Source organism: Alligator mississippiensis, chromosome 3 (assembly GCF_030867095.1).
Source record: "Alligator mississippiensis isolate rAllMis1 chromosome 3, rAllMis1, whole genome shotgun sequence".
Classification (NCBI taxonomy): Eukaryota; Metazoa; Chordata; order Crocodylia; family Alligatoridae; genus Alligator; species Alligator mississippiensis.
The window spans coordinates 280,629,438-280,647,413 of record NC_081826.1 but is presented as its reverse complement, the minus strand read 5'-3'; the positions used below and the strand labels follow the sequence as shown (position 1 = coordinate 280,647,413).

The 17,976-nt window shown below is 43.2% G+C and overlaps 1 protein-coding gene across 7 annotated transcripts in view; it reads right to left on the bottom strand.

The window, feature by feature from the left end:
* ADAMTS12 (ADAM metallopeptidase with thrombospondin type 1 motif 12) overlaps window positions 1-17,976 on the bottom strand; it is a 353,569-nt gene that overhangs the window by 92,568 nt on the left and 243,025 nt on the right. For 6 of the 7 annotated variants that reach the window (XR_002092999.2, XM_059725240.1, XM_019495974.2 and 3 more), the window contains 3 exons: window positions 14,249-14,394; window positions 12,072-12,241; window positions 925-1,058 (listed from right to left, as the gene is read on the bottom strand). Coding sequence is in view for 6 of the 7 variants with exons in the window: in XM_059725240.1 (XP_059581223.1) it covers window positions 925-1,058; window positions 12,072-12,241; window positions 14,249-14,394 (450 nt within the window). In the remaining variant the exon portion in view is untranslated. Of the gene's footprint in view, window positions 1-917; window positions 1,059-12,071; window positions 12,242-14,248; window positions 14,395-17,976 lie in introns of all 7 variants that reach the window. The other variant, XM_059725239.1, reaches the window with a different exon arrangement.

Here is a 17,976-nt window from a genome sequence, read left to right as displayed (position 1 = left end):
TGAGAGTACTTTGCAGAACAATATTATGGAAGGTGCGCATGTCCTAACAGTAGTGGAGAATTAGATCCAAAAGGTAAATGCTGTCAGACTTTAGGGAACATTGGCACATGATGTCTCATTTGATTGCTTTGGTTAATACTGTAAGAGTGATGTTGTAGCCAGTGTAATGCATAAGTTATGCGAGAGGCAAGAATTTCTTAGGGTGATATCTTTTATTGGACAACTGCGTGGTTGGGATAGAGTAAGACAAGCTTTCAAAGACATTCTTCCTCTTGCATTCAAAAGCTTGTCTAACTCTATTCCAGCTACACAGCTGGTCCAATAAAAGATATCACCCTAAGAAATCCTTTCCTCTTGTCCATTACTGGACTGTTACTGAATCATATACTCCATGCTTTGCCAATAATTGTACAGTATTGTACATTAACATTTTATGAACCAAATGTTTTATTGTTTCTAAGCATGCATATCCTTCAGTCTGTCATTTGATATTAGATGTTCTATGACTGTAATTCTAAGCTGATGAATAATACACCCTGTAGTACCATTACAATTGTATTTTCAAGATTTTGTAGTATGAACTAATTAAATTAATTATGCCTCTCCCCTCCTACAAACTGTATAAATCTCTCTATAGATAAATGTCTCCATAGGAACACAACAAATGCAATTTCCTCAGCTGATGATGGGTAAAAAGCAGGCTAAAACAGTCAACAGATTGAACAATTAGGTTAATGTGTTCAGTAGAGAGGCTGATGTGACTATAAAGCAGTTCCCCCTTAACTTGTTTTTATGATAATTAAAAAAAGAAAAGAAATCCAGCACCCTGGACTGGTTCCCTCCTAAATATTGTGGGAAACATTTCCCCATTACACAATAGTCCTGGGAAATTTTAGAAAAGAAACATGCAAACATACCCAATACCTTACACATGCCATTAATACAGATATCTCGGCCGTTGTTTCCTTCAAAGCAAGGAGTACCATCAAGAACTGCATCCAGCATTTTCTGTGAAAACTGAGCATCCACAGGACGGCAGTGGAGCTCGCAAGGATTAGCTGAAGGAAAAACAGAGAGACTTTCTCAATGTAGAATTTTTAACATATGTGATAAATTTTAGTTCATCACAGAACATTAAAGATGCAATATATAGGGAATATATCACATACCCAAAAACTGTGGATTAGTCACAGCCTAGGTGATGGAAAATAAGAAATTTAGTAACCATATCAAACTGTACAATGGTGGTGAAGGAATGCATTTCTAGCCCCATGTGAAGCCCAATCTAGCAAATCACTTGAGCAAGTGCTTATGGAAATAATAGAAATGTATGGCCACCAACGACCACAAGTGATGATCTCTTCTAAGGCTCCTGCACTGAGGCAGAATCAAGTACTTAAACCTGACAGATTCTTGGCTGTCCTTGAAAATGTCCAAGAAGGAGATTCTACTACATATGGAGGTAGCCTCTTCTAGTGATTCACCAGTTGAGCAATTAGGAATTTTGTTTGGAATACCCAACCTAAATTTGTTGCAAATCAATCTGATTCCTTTTTGTTCTTCTTGATCTGGAGAATACTTGATCACCATTTTGTTTATAACAATCTTTTAAATAGTGGAAACTTGTTATCATGTACCCTCATCCCTTTCAACTTTTTTCTTTCCTAAATGTTTCCTTCAACATTTCCTCATAGGTCAGATGGTCAAAGGGAGCAGAGCGGGGCGGGGCTGGAGCTGGCACTAAGGTAATGTTTCACAGCCCAGAGATTGCAAGTTCAAAGCCACAGCATAAGCACTCATAGCATGGCTCTGTCAGATTCCAATGAATCTGCAAATTCTACTAAATACCTTGTCACAAGGACCTGAAAAAGGAAAAGAAGATGATCTAAGCCTTTTATCATTCTTCCTGCTTTCCTCTGAACTCTCTGCAATTTTTCTACTTCTTTCTTTGAGTGGAATGCCCAAACATTGATTGGGCAATCCGGCCAAGGCCTCACTTGTGCTAAGTTGAGTAGTAGTACAGCAGCTTCCTGCATTTAACACAAAGCGCTCCCATTAATATACCATTTTGGTAGGAGCATAGTAGCACTAATGAGATTTACCATTTTGGTAGAAGCACAGTAGCACTAATGCTAATTTAGTTTGCAATCCACTTCAGCCATCAAATCCTTCTCAGGCATACTAGCTAATGCCTACATAGCTAGACATTCCCTGTTTTGCATTTTTGCATTTGATTTTTCTTCCTAAGTATAGTATTTTGCACTTATCATTAGTGAATTACCTCTTTTGAATTCAATGATTTTTTAGTTTTTCAAATTAATTTTGAATTTTGAATTCATCCTCTAAAGAGGAGGCAACTCCTCCTGACTCAGGATCATCTACACATTTTATAATCAGACCTTTCATTAACAATAATTTTGAATAGAACTATGTCCAAGACAGACCACCTGGAAGACCCTGCTTGAAATTCCATCTCAGTTTCATAATGATATATTAATAATTATTTAAGTAAGGTAGTTATATACCAGCTTTATTGTGCTTCCAATAAGAAAATAATATCTTGCTTATGAGGATGTAATGTGGGGACATTGAAAAAATCCTTACAAGACTAGTTATTTTATGTCTATAACTCCTCTTTATCCACTAGGTCATTTACCCTATCAAAAAAGAAAATTAGATGTTTGACATAATCTGTTCTCTACAAACTCATGTTGGTTGTTTTTATCACCTTATTATCTTTGAGGTACTTTGCTTATTTAATAACTTTCTCCACAATCTTCCTAGGGAGCAAGGTTAGGTTTATCTTTTTCTGAGTCCCTTTTCCCCTTTTTGAATGATATGGACTATGTTTGCCTGCCTCTAGTCCTTTGGGATCTCCTTTGTCCTTCACGAGTTCTTGAAGATAATTGTCAATTGTTCAGAGATTGCTCCAGTTAGTTCCTTAAGTGCTCTAGGGTGAATTTTATTAAGCCCTGACAATTTGAATACATTTTTCTTATCTGAATATTCTTTAACCTGTTCTTTTCCCTATTCTGGCCTGCAAATGTAAATTCATATTTAGCCACACTTAAAGTGAATCACAGGCTTAAATGTGTTGTTGGATTTGGGCTTAAACCTGCAGCCAGCATGCCCATAAAAAGTGAGCCAACCAACGTATCATAACAGTTTTGTATATATTTCCGTAATATATATATATTTTTAAGTGTTTGAAAGAAATGTGCCAGTGTACATGGCTCCGGCCCAATGAAGTCAATCAGACTCCTTCCATTGACCTTAAGGTGTCATTGAGTTAAGTCTTTCCTACATAGTTTCATTGTTTCAAAAACTGTCTTCCTTTTCAACATCACTATTTTATTGAACCTTCTTTGTGTTAGAAGAGCAACTATATCTGAAAGTGGTAGGGCTAACACTGTGTATTTTATGTAAAATGCAATTTTTTGGAATGGTATAAAAATGATAGCAATAACTGAAAAAAAACAGCAAGAATGAAGTTCAGCCTCTATTATTGTTGTTATATTGTACAGTCAATAGGCACAACACCATCTACTGCACAAAATTAAAAGCCATTTCTGTATCAAGGGGTTTATAGTACAAATCCCTTATCATGCAAAGACTAAATTTTAAGTATGTGAGAAGTCCTAATTAAGTCAACATAGCTTTTGCAGGACTAGGGTCCAACTGACAGAGATGACAAAACATTATGGATAACCTAAAATCTTAATAGAGGTGTTTTATTTTCTGCTAATTGTAGATCATAAAACCATAGAAAATTAGGGTTGGAAGGGAACTCAGGAGGTCATCTAGTCCACCTCTGCTCAAAGCAGGATCATCCTCAAATAGATCATCACAGCCAAGGCTTTGTCTACCTGGGTCTTAAACCCTCCAGGGATGGAGATTCCACAACCTTTCTGGGTAACCTGCTCCAGTGCTTTACTACCCTCTTAGTGAGAAAGTTCTTCTTAATATCCAACCTAAAGTTCCCTTGCTACAACTTAAGGCCATTGCTCCTTGTTCTGCCATCTGCCACAACTGAGAACAGTCTAGCTCCATCCTTTTTGGAACCCCCCTTCAGGTAGTTGAAGGCTGCTATTAAATCCCCCCTCAGTCTTTTCTTCTCCAGACTAAATAAGCCCAGTTCCCTCAGCCTCTCCTCAGAAGTCATGTTCCCTAGCTCCCTAGCCATTTTTGTTGCACTCTGCAGGGCTCTCTCCAATTTGTCCACATCTTTTCTATAGAGGGGGAAGGGCCCTAAACTGGACACAGTAGTCCAGATGTGGCCTCACCAGTGCTGAATAGAGCAGAATAATCACTCCCCTTGATCTGCTGGCAATACTCCTACCAATGCAGCTCAGTATCCCATTAGCCTTCTTTGCAGCAAGGGCACACTGCTGGCTCACATTCATCTTATTGTCCACTGTAACCCCCAGGTCCTCGTCTGCAGAGCTGCTGTTTAGCCAGTCAGTTCCCGGCCTGTTGCGGTGCAAGGGATTCTTCTGTGCTAAGTGCAGGACTTTGCACTTCTCCTTATTGAACCTCATGAGATTTTAGATGAAGGCATTATTGCTTTTTAAGAGAAACTTTAGTAAGAAATAGGTAGTGATACAGAGAACTGGGATGGAAGAGCTAATTCCATGCAGAAAGGGCAGTAGCAGCACAGGGATAGGAGTCACAGCCGGGGGATGCAAGGAGACTTTGGAACTAGTATCGTTCAAGAAAATAATTGTTACAAGTCAAGGGCTTCAATGTTGACAGTGATGGAACTGTGAAAAGCTTTTGAAGGCAAAGATGAAAAATGAAATCCCTGTTCAGCCCTCGTCTCCTCTAGGACTGCCAAGTGGAGCATCTCTCAACCTTCACTTTGATAGCATTTTTTTTGTGATACAAGTAAATGGCATGATTCTTTTATTTCTGCTCATGTAAGTGTTATCTACCTCCTGTGGTTAATTTCATAATCTGGAGCTACCATTACTTTTAACTTATGTTGGTCATGCCAAATGCACATTCTTTAAAAAAAAGAAAACAACAAAAAACAAGCATTATTGCTCAGGAAAAAGAATATGAAAATTCCACATAGTCTGTCTCCCGCTCCTCACTCAAGCAGTATGAACAATTGTGCAAAACCATTTCTTCATTCAAGGAGTTCTAATGAAACAGGCAGAGCAGTTGCTTGACAGCTGTACATTTTCTTATTCATGTGTTAGCTTAAAATTCCCCATGGTATCAACTTTCATTTCAAGATGCATTGAGAATGAAAGACAGCCACTGTGACAACTGCTGAAAAGTAAAACATCCTGAACAGGCATGAACAGAAAACATGGAACTTTCTATTGAACCTCTCTAAAAATAAAAGTAGTTCCTGTCCTTTCTATTTGTTATGCATCAGACAGGAACAATAATTCTAAGAATGATGCTCTGAGTATGCATTAACGTTTCACATGCAAACTCCCTGATTATGGGGTCACTGCAGCAGCTGACAAAATTCGCTATCTACCTAGCCATTATTTTAGCCACGTATTTTCCAAAGCTCTTTGCAGCCCTAACCAAGATCATTATATTGGGAACTTCACAAAACATAGTTTCAGTCCCAAAAAACTTTACATTTCAAATATACAAGACAGACAAAGAAAGCATTTGTATCATCCCCTTGTAAGAAGGCTGTTTAGTCTGCTGGCTCTGGCAGGCAGGTTTGGTCCCTGAGGAGTTCCTAATTCACCCTTCCCAATTCAAACACAGTCTTTAAACTGCAAACAAATAGGCAGAGAAGCGAACAGAACCAAGTCCTGATGCCTGCTCAAGGGCATTTGGAGGGGAACTCCTGGCTCGGGCCCACAGCACAGCAGCCTGGTCCCACCTCCCTGTAGCAAGCGCTCTACTGACAGCTGACTTCTTCCCTCCAAACTGTCCCCTCACCATTTGTTTCTCCTCTTCTCTTTGCATTTTTGAGGTCCCAGTGAGTCACTCCCCTACCAGTAGCTCCCCCAAGGCTGAAGCTACTCAATAGAGCTGGCTATCCCCTCTGAAGGTGACAAACCACCTTATTACACCCCCGCTTATGATGGAGAATTGAAGCACGGGAAGATAAAGGGCTAGAGCCAGGTTACTTCCACAGGTGCCTATACTTAGGTGTAGCAATGCTTAAAATATAGGTGCCTTGCTCCAAAGAAATGATCCAATTTGATCAGGGTTAAGCACTAGGACATCTCTACAGTCAAGGGAGAAACTTAAGTACTTTTGGAGAGTGATTGAGAAAGGCTGGAGGCTAAGAATAAGAACCAGGAAACACAGGAGTGCAGCCCTCTCAGGAACTCGGGTACCTAAACCAGGCTCTGCTCTTCCTTTAAAATGGTTTTTCCTGTTTCTGAGTGCAGCCACTTCTTTGGTGCAATGGTAATAGTGCCCACTTTCATATAACATCCTCATTATTAGAGCACTTGGCCAGGAGTGGAGGCTTCTGTTCAGGCCCTCCGCAGCCTGAGGGAATGAAATTAGACCCGCGCAGCAAGAGGGAATGTGCCTCTATAACCTACTGCGTAGGGAACTACCATGAGATGGTTGAAACCTGTCATAGGTTAGTTTTGTAATGCCAATCTTCCAGGATTACAGGAAGAAGCATGATTCCAGTGGGGACTGACTAAATAGAAAGTTATTTATATGAGTATTTTCCTCTTTAGCCTTTATTCCATTAGTTCAGAACAGTTCTTACACTAAATACAAAGAAACCAAATTCTCCAAGAAAACAGTAGATTTAGATCAATTTAACTCTGCCCACCCCTAAAGAAGATAAAGTAAATTGAATGCTGCTGGGTGTCTCACCTTCACAAACAGGTAGATTTAATGCCAAGTGAGAAATGTTTTATCCTGGTTTAATTACATCCATCATAGCACCACTTGTTTGCCAATTTAAAAAACAATTACCAGGTGAAAATACATAAGATTTCCTTTATTTTTTCTGTAGATATGTCTCCATTCTCACTTCCTTTTTAGATAATGCTGAAGAAACTAACTCTATGTCTAGTATTAAGAGAAAGTGTCTCTGATGGTGTCACCTCTCTGGGCTAATCTTGAGATTTTTGAGCACCAAACTGAAGGAGGAATCTCAGTTTTCTTACATAAGAAGAAAGGCAGAAGAAAAGTAAATACCTGAATTACTGGACAATTATCCACTCCTATGGTCTGTTGGTTTTGTCACAGGTTACCCATATAGTGTCCAAAATCTGTGGAGCACTGTGATGTCATAAAATGATGGCATTTTTAGACGTACAGAAAACTAGAACTCTTGGTTCCAAAATGATACCTTTTATTAAACCAACTGGGAAATGGCAAGAAAATTGTCCTTTTCTGCAAGCTTTCGGGATCAACGTCCCTTCGTCAGGCTCTGGGAAAAGTGTAGATGGTAGTTTAAGAGCAGTCGCAGGTGAAAACTTCGCTGTTTCAGACCTGCATGACTGTGACTTGTCACTAGAGGACTGGCAAGCAGCGGTGTGGACAGGAGCCAAGTCTCTATTTCCCTCTTGTTGTGGGAGAGGAGTGGGGAGGTTGGCATGTAGCTCTGAGGCAGAGAAACCAGCATGGGCTTCCCTCCCTCCACAGCCAGACTGGAGACTGGGAGGACAGAAATCCTGAAAAAACTATTTGAAGGGGGGTGGGGGGAAGGGGTCATGTAAACAGAAAGGAGTGAACAATATAAAAAAAAAATAAAGGACTAAAATCTTGCATGTGTCTCAGTGAATTGAGATGGGTTTACAGGGCGGGGAGCTGGGTTAAGAGCAGCAGATGGGGGCGTCCTGCTGGCTTTTCTGGCCTGAGGGACTGGGGAGGAATAGCCAGGGCACAAGGCTGAGAACCAATATGATCGTTGCATGACACAGAGCATATAGCAGGGCAGAGCTGAGAAACAGTGCGTTTGCTGGACCAGGGGAACTGAGACACAATGAAGTGGCTGGCCAGCAGTGGTGGGGGTGGCTGGTGTGGGTAAGAGGAGGTACAACCAAAGATGGAGACCCCTCAATATCAGCTCACCTTGGTCTGCATAAGTTCTTAAGGTTATGTAAAAAATTTTTTTGGTAATTATTTAAAGCATTTTGGTTCTATAGAAATCAACAAAAATTTAGGGTTATAGGGAACTCAGAAAGTCCTCTACTTCAACCCCCTGCTCAAAGCAGAACGGTCCCCAACTAGATCATCCCAGCCAAGGCTTTCTCTCTCCACGTCTTAAAAACCAAACAGGATGGAGATTTCACAACTTCTCTGGGTAATCTCTTCTGGGTTTACTACCCTTCTAGTGAGAAAGTTTTTCCTAGTATCTAACCTAGACTTCCCTTGCTGTAACTTGAGACCACTGCTTCTTGTTCTGTTATCTGCCACCACTGAGAACAGTCCAGCTCCATCCTCTTTTGGACCCCCCTTCAGGTAGTTGAAGGCTGCTATTAAATCCCCTCTCAGTCTTCTCTTCTCCAAAATAAATAAGCCAGAGTTCCCTCAGGCTCTCCTCAGAAGTCATGTGTCCCAGCTCCCTAGCTATGTTTGTTGCCCTCCACTGAGCTCTCTCCAATTTTTCCACATCCTTTCTATAGCAGGGGGCTCAAAACTGGACACAGTACTCCAAATGTGGCCTCACCAGTGCTGAATAGAGCAGAATAATCACTTCCCTCAATTTGCTGGCAGTGCTCCTACCAATGCAGCCCAGTATGCCGTTAGTCTTCTTTACAACAAAGGCACACTGCTGGCTCATATTCACCTTATTGTCCACTGTAACCCCCAAGTCCTTTTCTGCAGAGTAGCTGCTTAGCCAGTCAACCCCCACCCAACCTGTAGTGGTGCATGGGATTGTTCTGTCCTAAGTGCAGGACTTGGAATTTGTCTTTATTGAACCTCAAGAGATTTCTTTTGGTCCATCCTCCAATTTGTCAAGGTCTCTCTGAATCCTAGCCCTACCCTCCAGTGTATCTAGTACTCTTCCTAGCTTGGTGTCATCTGCAAACTTGCTGAGGGTGCACTTTATACCATCTTCCAGGTCATTAATGAAGATATTGAACAAAATCAGCCCCAGGACCGAGCTCTGGGGCACTCCACTTGATACCGGCTGCCAACTAGAAATCAAGCCATTGATTACTACCCTTCGAGCCCAGTGCTCCAGCCAGTTTTCTATCCACCTTACACTCCATTCATCTAACCCTTACTTCTTTAGCTTGATGGTGAGAATATTGTGGGAAATTCTATCAAAAGCCTTGCTAAAGTCAAGGTATATCACATCCATTGCCCTGTCTCCTTCCAGAGAGCCAGTCATCTCATCATAGACAGCAATCAGGTTGGTCAGACATGACTTGCCCCTGGTGAATCCATGTCGACTGTTCCTAATCACCTTCTTCTCCTCCAAGTACTTAGAAATGGATTCCTTGAGGATTTGCTCCATGATTTTTCCTGGGACTGAGGTGAGGCTGACTGGTTTGTAGTTCCCCGAATCCTCTTTCTCCCTCAGTCTGGCTTCCCAGGGGATCTTGCCCATCAGTTCCCTGAGTGAGCTGATGTCTGCTTTTCTGAAGTCCTGGGTCCTTACCATGGTTTGAATTATGAGGCAGCTCAGGGGCCTGAGTTCCCCCAATAAGAGACAATAGGCCCCCTGTAAGACTTGAAAATCATAACTTGGGGGGGTCTCAAATTTTATTAGGGCATTGTGATGGGCAACCCAATTTTTTTTTTTTTTTTTTTTTTTACAGATTCCCCCAGGAGTCAAAGTGTAATTCAAACCCTGGTCCTTACTCTGTTGCTCTCCTTCCTTACTTCCTTTCCTCAGGATCCTGAACTCAGTCATGTCATGGTCACTGCTGCCCAAGTTGTCATCTACTTCTACATTCCCCACCAATTCTTCCTAGTCTGTGAGCAGCAGATCAAGAAGAACATGGCCCCTATGTGATAAGGATGAATTATAAGGTATCTTAAAAGCATATTGTATAGCATATATGCATGTAGTCTGCATTAGGTTAAACAAGACAAAATATTGCTCTCCCCAAGTCCCATTAGCACTGCTCACAAGTGGATATTTGGAACAGACTCTGTCTTCAGATTACAATAGATGTATACATGTGCATAACAAAAGGGAATGGATATCATTTTTCATAAATGGGTAGAAATTTCAGAATATGATCTTTATATTTGGTCTCTGGATTTGGCTTATGCACTTAGCACTGACAATGACTTAGTTTTTTGTATTTTTGTAAAGGAAAACACTCTTTCATACAATATACAATCAGTCTTATTTTCTTTGTTAAAACATATTTCTAGACTATTGCTCATTCTGTATCTATCTTCAATACTTTGTTTGTTAGATGAGAGTATGGCAGAAGGTGCTATTTTAAGAGCCTCATTTTGTAGCTGTCAGGCATTATAAAACTCAGTAAATATGATGAAAATGCTACTGACAGAAAAGAGATCTAAAGTCAGATTGAAATAGTGGTCTTTGAGTTTAACTCCTTTAAACAGTTTTCTTTTTTTCCTTGGAGGAAGGAACAATTTATGATGGTAATTGGCTTTGGATAGGTTTTGGATAGTTCCTGGTCACTAATTGCATTCGTGCTATCACTGAAAAGCAAATTTAATTGTAATAAGTAATGCAAACAGCATCTAGCAATGTTGCTCTTTATTTTAAGGTGAGCCACATGGCAGAACTGTGGTGGATTTATTTAGTAGAATCTCTTCTCTTCTTTTGGAACTGGCTTCATTATAATTCCACCTACTTCAAGTCTTCTATATACTCTAAAAGTAGTATACAGAATCAACCCCATAGTGCATGCAACATCTGTATATTAAAGAAACTCTAACTCCAACCAGCATCCATATGTTCTTAAAAACAGCAATTTTTGCTGACATAAATAAAAAATATCATGTGCAGATGTAACTCGGGCAGTACTCCAAGAGGTATCCCCTCTCCAACTGAAGGGATCAAAGCAGGTGCACAAGCACTGTGGGAGGTGTAGGGACTCTCCTCCCGCTATAGAGCAGAGCCAGACCACTAATGGGGACTTAACCATATACCTTTTAATGAGAGAACAGTACTGGGAACATAACCAGTATAAACCAAGGGGTATAGGGGACAACACTACAACACCCCGAGGGAGCAGGATTCAACAAAGGTTAGACACTTACAATCATAGACATATTTATCTGGTTGACAAAAGACAGGGTTAACCAAAATATAGAACACAAACAGCAGAACAAACCATACTGGTTGGTGAAATATAAAAGGCGCAAAATACAAAATGTCAAATGACAAGGAATATAGGGCCTAGGTACCTGGACGGGGAGAAAGGGGAAAAACACAATGGCCCCTTTCCACTGCAAGAATTTCTCCCTGTTAACTCACTCACCCAAAGTCACCCCAGCTGAGACTTGAACTCAGGATCTCCCACGTAGTAGGCAGAAACTCTACGACACACCTACCAGTGCTGATACTATGCTAAGCTGCTAGGGGTCTTGGCCTTCCAGGAGCCCTGGCCTCATGTCGAGCCGCCTGGCCTCTTATTGGAGCTGGAAGCAGAGCAGGGAACCTCTCAAGTTGCTGCTCAGATCCTTGCTGGAGCTGGGGAGTCTCTCCTGCCGGCCGCACACCGCGCTGCTGAGGGTCCACCTGCTGCCTGCAGGTCACACTCCTTCAGGCTCTTCTGGGGAAACTGCTCCCACCCTGGTGGCCCAGCTCTTGCCAGCTCTTTGAAACTCCTTCCTTGTGGTCCCTCACTGGTCTCCCCTGAGTCAGCCATGCTGCCCCTTTTATCCCCCTCCAGGTGACCCAACGGGCCAATCAGGGGACATGGAGGGTGAGTCTCTGGGGCCTGATTGGTGATGAAAGGGAATCCTCCAATCATCTTTTACCCCTTCAAAGCCCCTGGGCAAAATCATTACCAGATTGGTGAGGAAAGGGAATCCCAAGTCCTCCATCTTTTACCCTTTCAAAACCCCTGGGCTAAGTCACTGCCAGCTAGCCCGTCACCCAGATAATTTTCTTTTACACAGCAACTACCTCTCTCTCATGAATCTGACTGTACGGACAACACGCACTAACTGGCATAACTTCATACCTGTGGTATAAATTGGAATCCACTGGTAGAATTCATTCTTGTAGGGAACTGTGTCAAACTCACTGCATTGCATCTGACGAAAGGTTGGCATGCCTCCCTGACAAGGGCTAATGTTACACATGCGATAGCGTTTCCTTTCTCCCGTGCAGTACTTTCCTCCAAACTGTGGCCTAGAAGTGAAATATGAAGTTTTGAAGTGTTAGGGTCTGTTTGAATGTGAGATTTATTTTAACTTTCCATTTGCTTGTCACATCAACTGGACAGTAACATCTTTTAGATTCTGACAGGGTAAGCAGATAAATCCAAGTAGATGTGGGGCTCAGTACATTCACAACAAAGTAATGAACTTTGTAGTCAGTAGGAATGAAATGCACTTAGCACTTCACAAGTACCCACCTCTGATACTGTTGAGCTCATGAACTCATATGTATTGTTTGCTGTTTAACCAGAAGAATTAAGTGACTGAGTCTAAATCTTACCGACTTTGAATCAGAGTTCAAACTGGACAGATGAAATACTTCATGGGGTGAGAAACTGCTTTGTAGCTGAAACTAGTGCACCTGTTTCATTTCTTTGCTTCATTCTGCAATATCTGAAGCCAAACTGCAGTAATTTACTTCCTGTTCCGTTCAAGGGTAAATTACTGTAATTTAGATTGACTTACTGTGGGTTAGGAGTGGACAGATGAAATAGTTACATCAGATAAACTGATGTAAACTCACAAGCACTAAATCCATCCTATCACTAAATAGTGTAATTGTACATTTGTCCTGAAGATCCTAAGTTCCATTTAAAAATGGTCTCTGAAAAATCTCCTTTATGCCTATTTATCTAGATGCAATAGACCCAAAGCCAAAGTTTCTGAAGTTCCAAAAGAAACTGATGTAGGTTCAAATGTGAGTTGTGGCTACTGAATACCCCTGAGGAGTAGGCGAATATTCTCTACCTCCTTATAATTATTGAAAATATTTTTATTATTCAAAGTAGTATCGTTAAATTATGTTTCTGATATCTGCAGTAATCCTGGAGGTGAAGTATACCATTTTCTCTCTTTGCTGGAATTAAGTTCTGTGCAGGCCGGGGGCGAGCTGGGCCCGTCTTTGCGCACGCGGGCTGTGGCCAGCAGCCTGGGCACGTGGGGTCGGAGGAAACCGCGTGGCAGCAAGGCACGCGCGGGCTAGAATTAGTCACAGAGGCGTAATGGTTGATTGAAAGATTATTTACTTACACCCAAGATGGTCGCGGTGTAGGCTGGACAGTTTCCAGGTGCAGCTCCGCTTAAATCCTCGTTGGAGGACTACGACAAATTCGGTTCTTTGGCCCCAGAGTTGTAAGGCTCCACGGGTTCGGCAATTCTTTCCCACGGAGTTGTCGAAGCTCCGTGGGCTCTGTTCGGTTCTCAGGCCCCGGAGTTGTTAAGGCTCCGTGGGTTCGAAAATTGAGCATATAGGAAAGGGATACGTCTAGGATTGCGCTCGGCGACGGGGAGAGGCCAGAGGCTGTTCAGACCTCTGTTGCCTGCTTAAGAAATGCGTTGGGTCCGTGAGGATCCGCAGCGCTTGGAGATCTTCACGCTCTCTAAGTGATTTCTCTCCAACTTGGGCGGAAGCCACCCAAGCACTTTATACGGCTAGCAAGCCAATCGCTAGCCGCCACGTGTGCATATATTAGAGTTGCCCAATAATGTGGCACGAACTCTTGTACAAATGGCGGGAACTCCTTTGCACCGTGCATCTCTGAGATGCAAAAGAAATGCACCATGCAAAGAAGGCTACAAATTTGGTGGGAAATTCCCCGTTGCACCGGAGTTCCCTCCTGCAGCAGAGAACTCCACCATGCAAGGAAGCTGCAATTTTAGCGGGAACATAATTTAGCGTTGCCGAAGCACACACAAACAAAAACTCACAACTTTGGGTTGTGACAGGTTCCATGGAAGACAAGAAAGACTGAAAACCAGGATAAAGATTAAAAAAGACCAGGCTGGTAAATTTTAGATAAAATTGTTTTTATGAGGAAGAATACGGCTGACTGATTAACCTGCTGCAGTAGTTGCTGATTATGTGGTGAGATATAAATAGGTCTCTACTTCCATAAATACCCCTGCAGTAGCTTTAAGACCTTAAACAACACACAAAAAACACTGAACAAAACGGCAACAAATTGTGTCTCGGACTTACTCTGGGTTACTGCATTGTCTCTCTGAACTCTGAACTCCTGCTCCACATGTCCTTGTACAATGGGACCAGGAGGACCAAGTACCCCATCCGCCATTAATTGCTTCTGGATTCTTGCCCACTGTAATACACTCACGGGTGAAGCACCACTAAGAAACAGCAAATACAGACGGTCAGAAAATTATCAGTGGAAAATACTACAGTGGGTTGAATGCTTGAGGAGAAAACTAATTAGCTGTGTATGCTAAGAAGCACTAAATAGCCTTAGAGATGGCCTGCCAGTGGTAATACTGTCTCATCCTATCGTGAACAATTTGTCGTGTGATAATTCCTAAGGAGAATTCTACTCCAAATGATGTGTTATAATTACATACATACATACATATATTTTCAATGTATATACATGTTATATATATGTAATAAATATATATGCAATATATATATATATTAAAAAAAAAGTCTGATCACCTCTGAACCTTAGTTTGCTAACAAAAACAAGACAAGTTCTTTTAATTTCTCTTCATAAGATTGTTTCTCTGCTCCTCTAACCATCCAGTGGTCCTTCTTTTTTTAAATCTGGTGACCAGGGCTGTACACAATATTCTAAATGGGGTCTTACCATTGACCTGAACAGGATTATGACAGCTTTCTTGTTTCTACTGAATATACTCTGCCCTGGAATTGCACTAGGTTTTTTCAAAGCTACATCATAATAGTTGCTTATGGTCATCCTTTGATCAACAGTACACTGACATCCATCTTTTCCCTTGTTGTTTCCAGTACAAGAACTACTATTTTACAGCAAACTATTGCTGTTAGTCCCAAAGTGCATGACTTTGCACTCCATGTTATATTAATAAACAGTAACGGAAGTTATGCGTGAGTTACAGAAAGTTCTAGAAAAATTGGCCTGGTGTATCTTTTAAATACTGTGTTTCAGATTCTCAGCTGATGTAAATAAGCATAATTCCACCGATTTCAGAAAAGCTAAATTGCTTTTATGCCAGCTAAAGGTCTAATCTGATTATCAAAATACACAAACACAATTAGGGGACTCACTGTGCCACCTTAATGTATTTTTATGGACAAACATTACCATATTTTCTCACATACAACATGCTCTGAAACCCCCCCAAACACAACTTGTTTTTGGAAGGCAGGATATAGAAAAAGAATATTTTTTGAGGCATAACCAGCTCTGTGACATAGAGTAACTGTTCCTGGGAACATAGTATGTCTAGGAAGTGTGGCATCAAGAACTTCTTGGTGCAAGCTGTCTCATCCAGACCATATCCTAAGATGCTACACTTCCTGGATGCTGGGCATTTTTACATGTGCTATGGGATGTGGCACCAGGTGCTTCAATTAGCAAGCCACACTAATTAATAGTACCCGCACATCACATGTCTCAGTGTCACCGTGTGTCCCCACGCTGACAAAATGGTAGCAGGGCACTTTGAACTCAAGCTCATTGAACTCAGGGACTCATGGGACTCTTCAGCCTGGAGAAAAGAAGGTTCAGGGGGGACTTGGTGGCAGCCTATAACTGTACAAGGGGGGTGCAGCAGGATCTGGGAGAACAGTTGTTCACCAGGGTTCCCCAAGGGATAACAAGATCTAATAGCCACAACCGTCTGGAAGGACAGTTTAGACTACACATAAGGAAAACCTTTATGGTCTGAGTGTACAAGGCCTGGAACAGACTCCCCGCAGATGTTGTGCAAGCACCGACTCTGGACTCATTCAAATGGTATTTGGATGCTTCTCTTGCAGGGGTGATTTGACTCCAGCAGACTTCCTGCCTATGGCAGGGGGTTTGGACTCGATCTTGCAAGGTCCCTTCCAGCCCCTAATGTCTATGAATCTATGAATCTAAAGTGTGTTTTATTTCAAAGCATACCGCCACCATTTTTTCAGCATGGAGATGCACTGCAACACTGATGCACATGTCATGAAAGGCTGCCAGAGCACATCAATTTCTGTGTTCCAGCAGACTCAATTAAGTGTCTGGACACTTACACACATTTGGTGAGTCTGTTCCAACGCACTGGAAATCCAGTACGTCAGAGCAGACTGAATTAATCGATTAATCAAGTCAGCTGGAGCATGTAACTGATGTGTCTGTTGCTGCCCCGGATACAGGTGCGTAAGTAGTGCAGCACATGTCAGCACTGAGAAAATGGCAGGCAATGCACTTTAAACTAAAACACATTCTATGTGCTTTAGTTTAAAGCACACAACTGCCATTTTCTCAGCACTGACGTGTGTTGTGCCACTTATACACCTGCATTTCATGCAGCACCGGGTGCTTTTAATTAACACATATCACTAATAAAAAGAGTCCGGTGCTGAGTCAGCAGCATGTGTCAAAATGCCAAATGTGTTTTTAGGATGACTTACTCTATGGGTGTATCTACATGAGTCACATTAATGTGCATTAAACTATGTTAATGCGAATTGTGGGTGTGTATTAGGGCTGTGCGAAACAGCACCATTCTGCTTCGACTTGCATTTCGACAGAACAGTGTTTCGTTTCGAGTTTTGCTTAATTTCGAAAGCACTGTTCTGTTTTGTTTTGATGCTGTTTTGACATTTTGCCTATAGGCTATTCTGCACCCAGCACTGGGAAGATCCTAGCCCCAGCCAGCAGCACCAGTCTCCTGTCATCCAGCAGGCAGATCGGGGGCCTGCACCCCTGGGAGCAGTCTCGCAAAGCCCCTGCAGCCCTCCTGGGGGGTGCAGGCAAGCCCCCAATCTGCCTGCTGGCTGGGGCCAGCGGCAGCACTGATCTTCCTGGCACGAGCCGTGCCAAGCAGGATTGGGGCAGGAACAGGTTCCCACATAAGCTGATTTGCCCTGGGCCCTGCAGCCTCCTTGGGTCGACTCTGGCAGCAGCCCGCACCCAGTGCCGGGTGCCAATCTTCCTGGTGTTGGGTGTGGGCTGCTGCCAGAGCTGACCTAAGGAGGGTGCAGAGCCTGGGGCAAATCAGCTCAGGCGGAGACCCGCCCTCCACCCAATCCCATGCGCCCTGAATGTAAAGAAGCTGCTGCTGCCACCACTAGCTCCCCCCACACCAACCTGCTGGCGCCACTGCTGATGGCGACAGCGGCTTCTTCATATCCAGGGCGTGTGGGATCGAGGCGGGGTCGGGTCCCCGCATGAGCTGATTTTCCCTGAGCCCTGCACTCTGCACCCTCCTCGAGTCGGCTCTGGCAGCAGCCCGCACCCAGCACCAGGAAGACTGGCACTCGGCACTGGGTGTGGGTTGCTGCCAGAGCCAACCCAAGGAGGGTGTGGGGTGGGGGCTCGGGGCAAATCAGCTCATGTGGAGAGCCACTCCTGCCCTGATCCCATGCACCCTGGATGCAAAGAAGCTGCCGCTGCCACCAGTGGCAGCACTGATCAGGGGAGGAAGGTAGCGAGTGGCTGGACACGAAGATGGTGGCAGCGGTGCAAAGTCACCACAGCCACTCGGCCTGGCTCTGCAGGGCCCCCCAAAACACAGGGCCCAGGGCAGTCACCCTGATTCACGCCCCCCTAGGGACAGCCCTGGCTGCCACAGCCCCAGGCAGCAGAACCAGCCTCCTGCGAGCCTGCGGGCAGATTGTGGGTTCACCCGCACCCCTGGGAGGGCTGCAGGGGCTGTGCCAGACTGCTCCCAGGGGTGCAGGTGAGCTCATGATCTACCTGCTGGATGACAGGAGGCTGGTGCTGCTGGCTGGGACTGGCA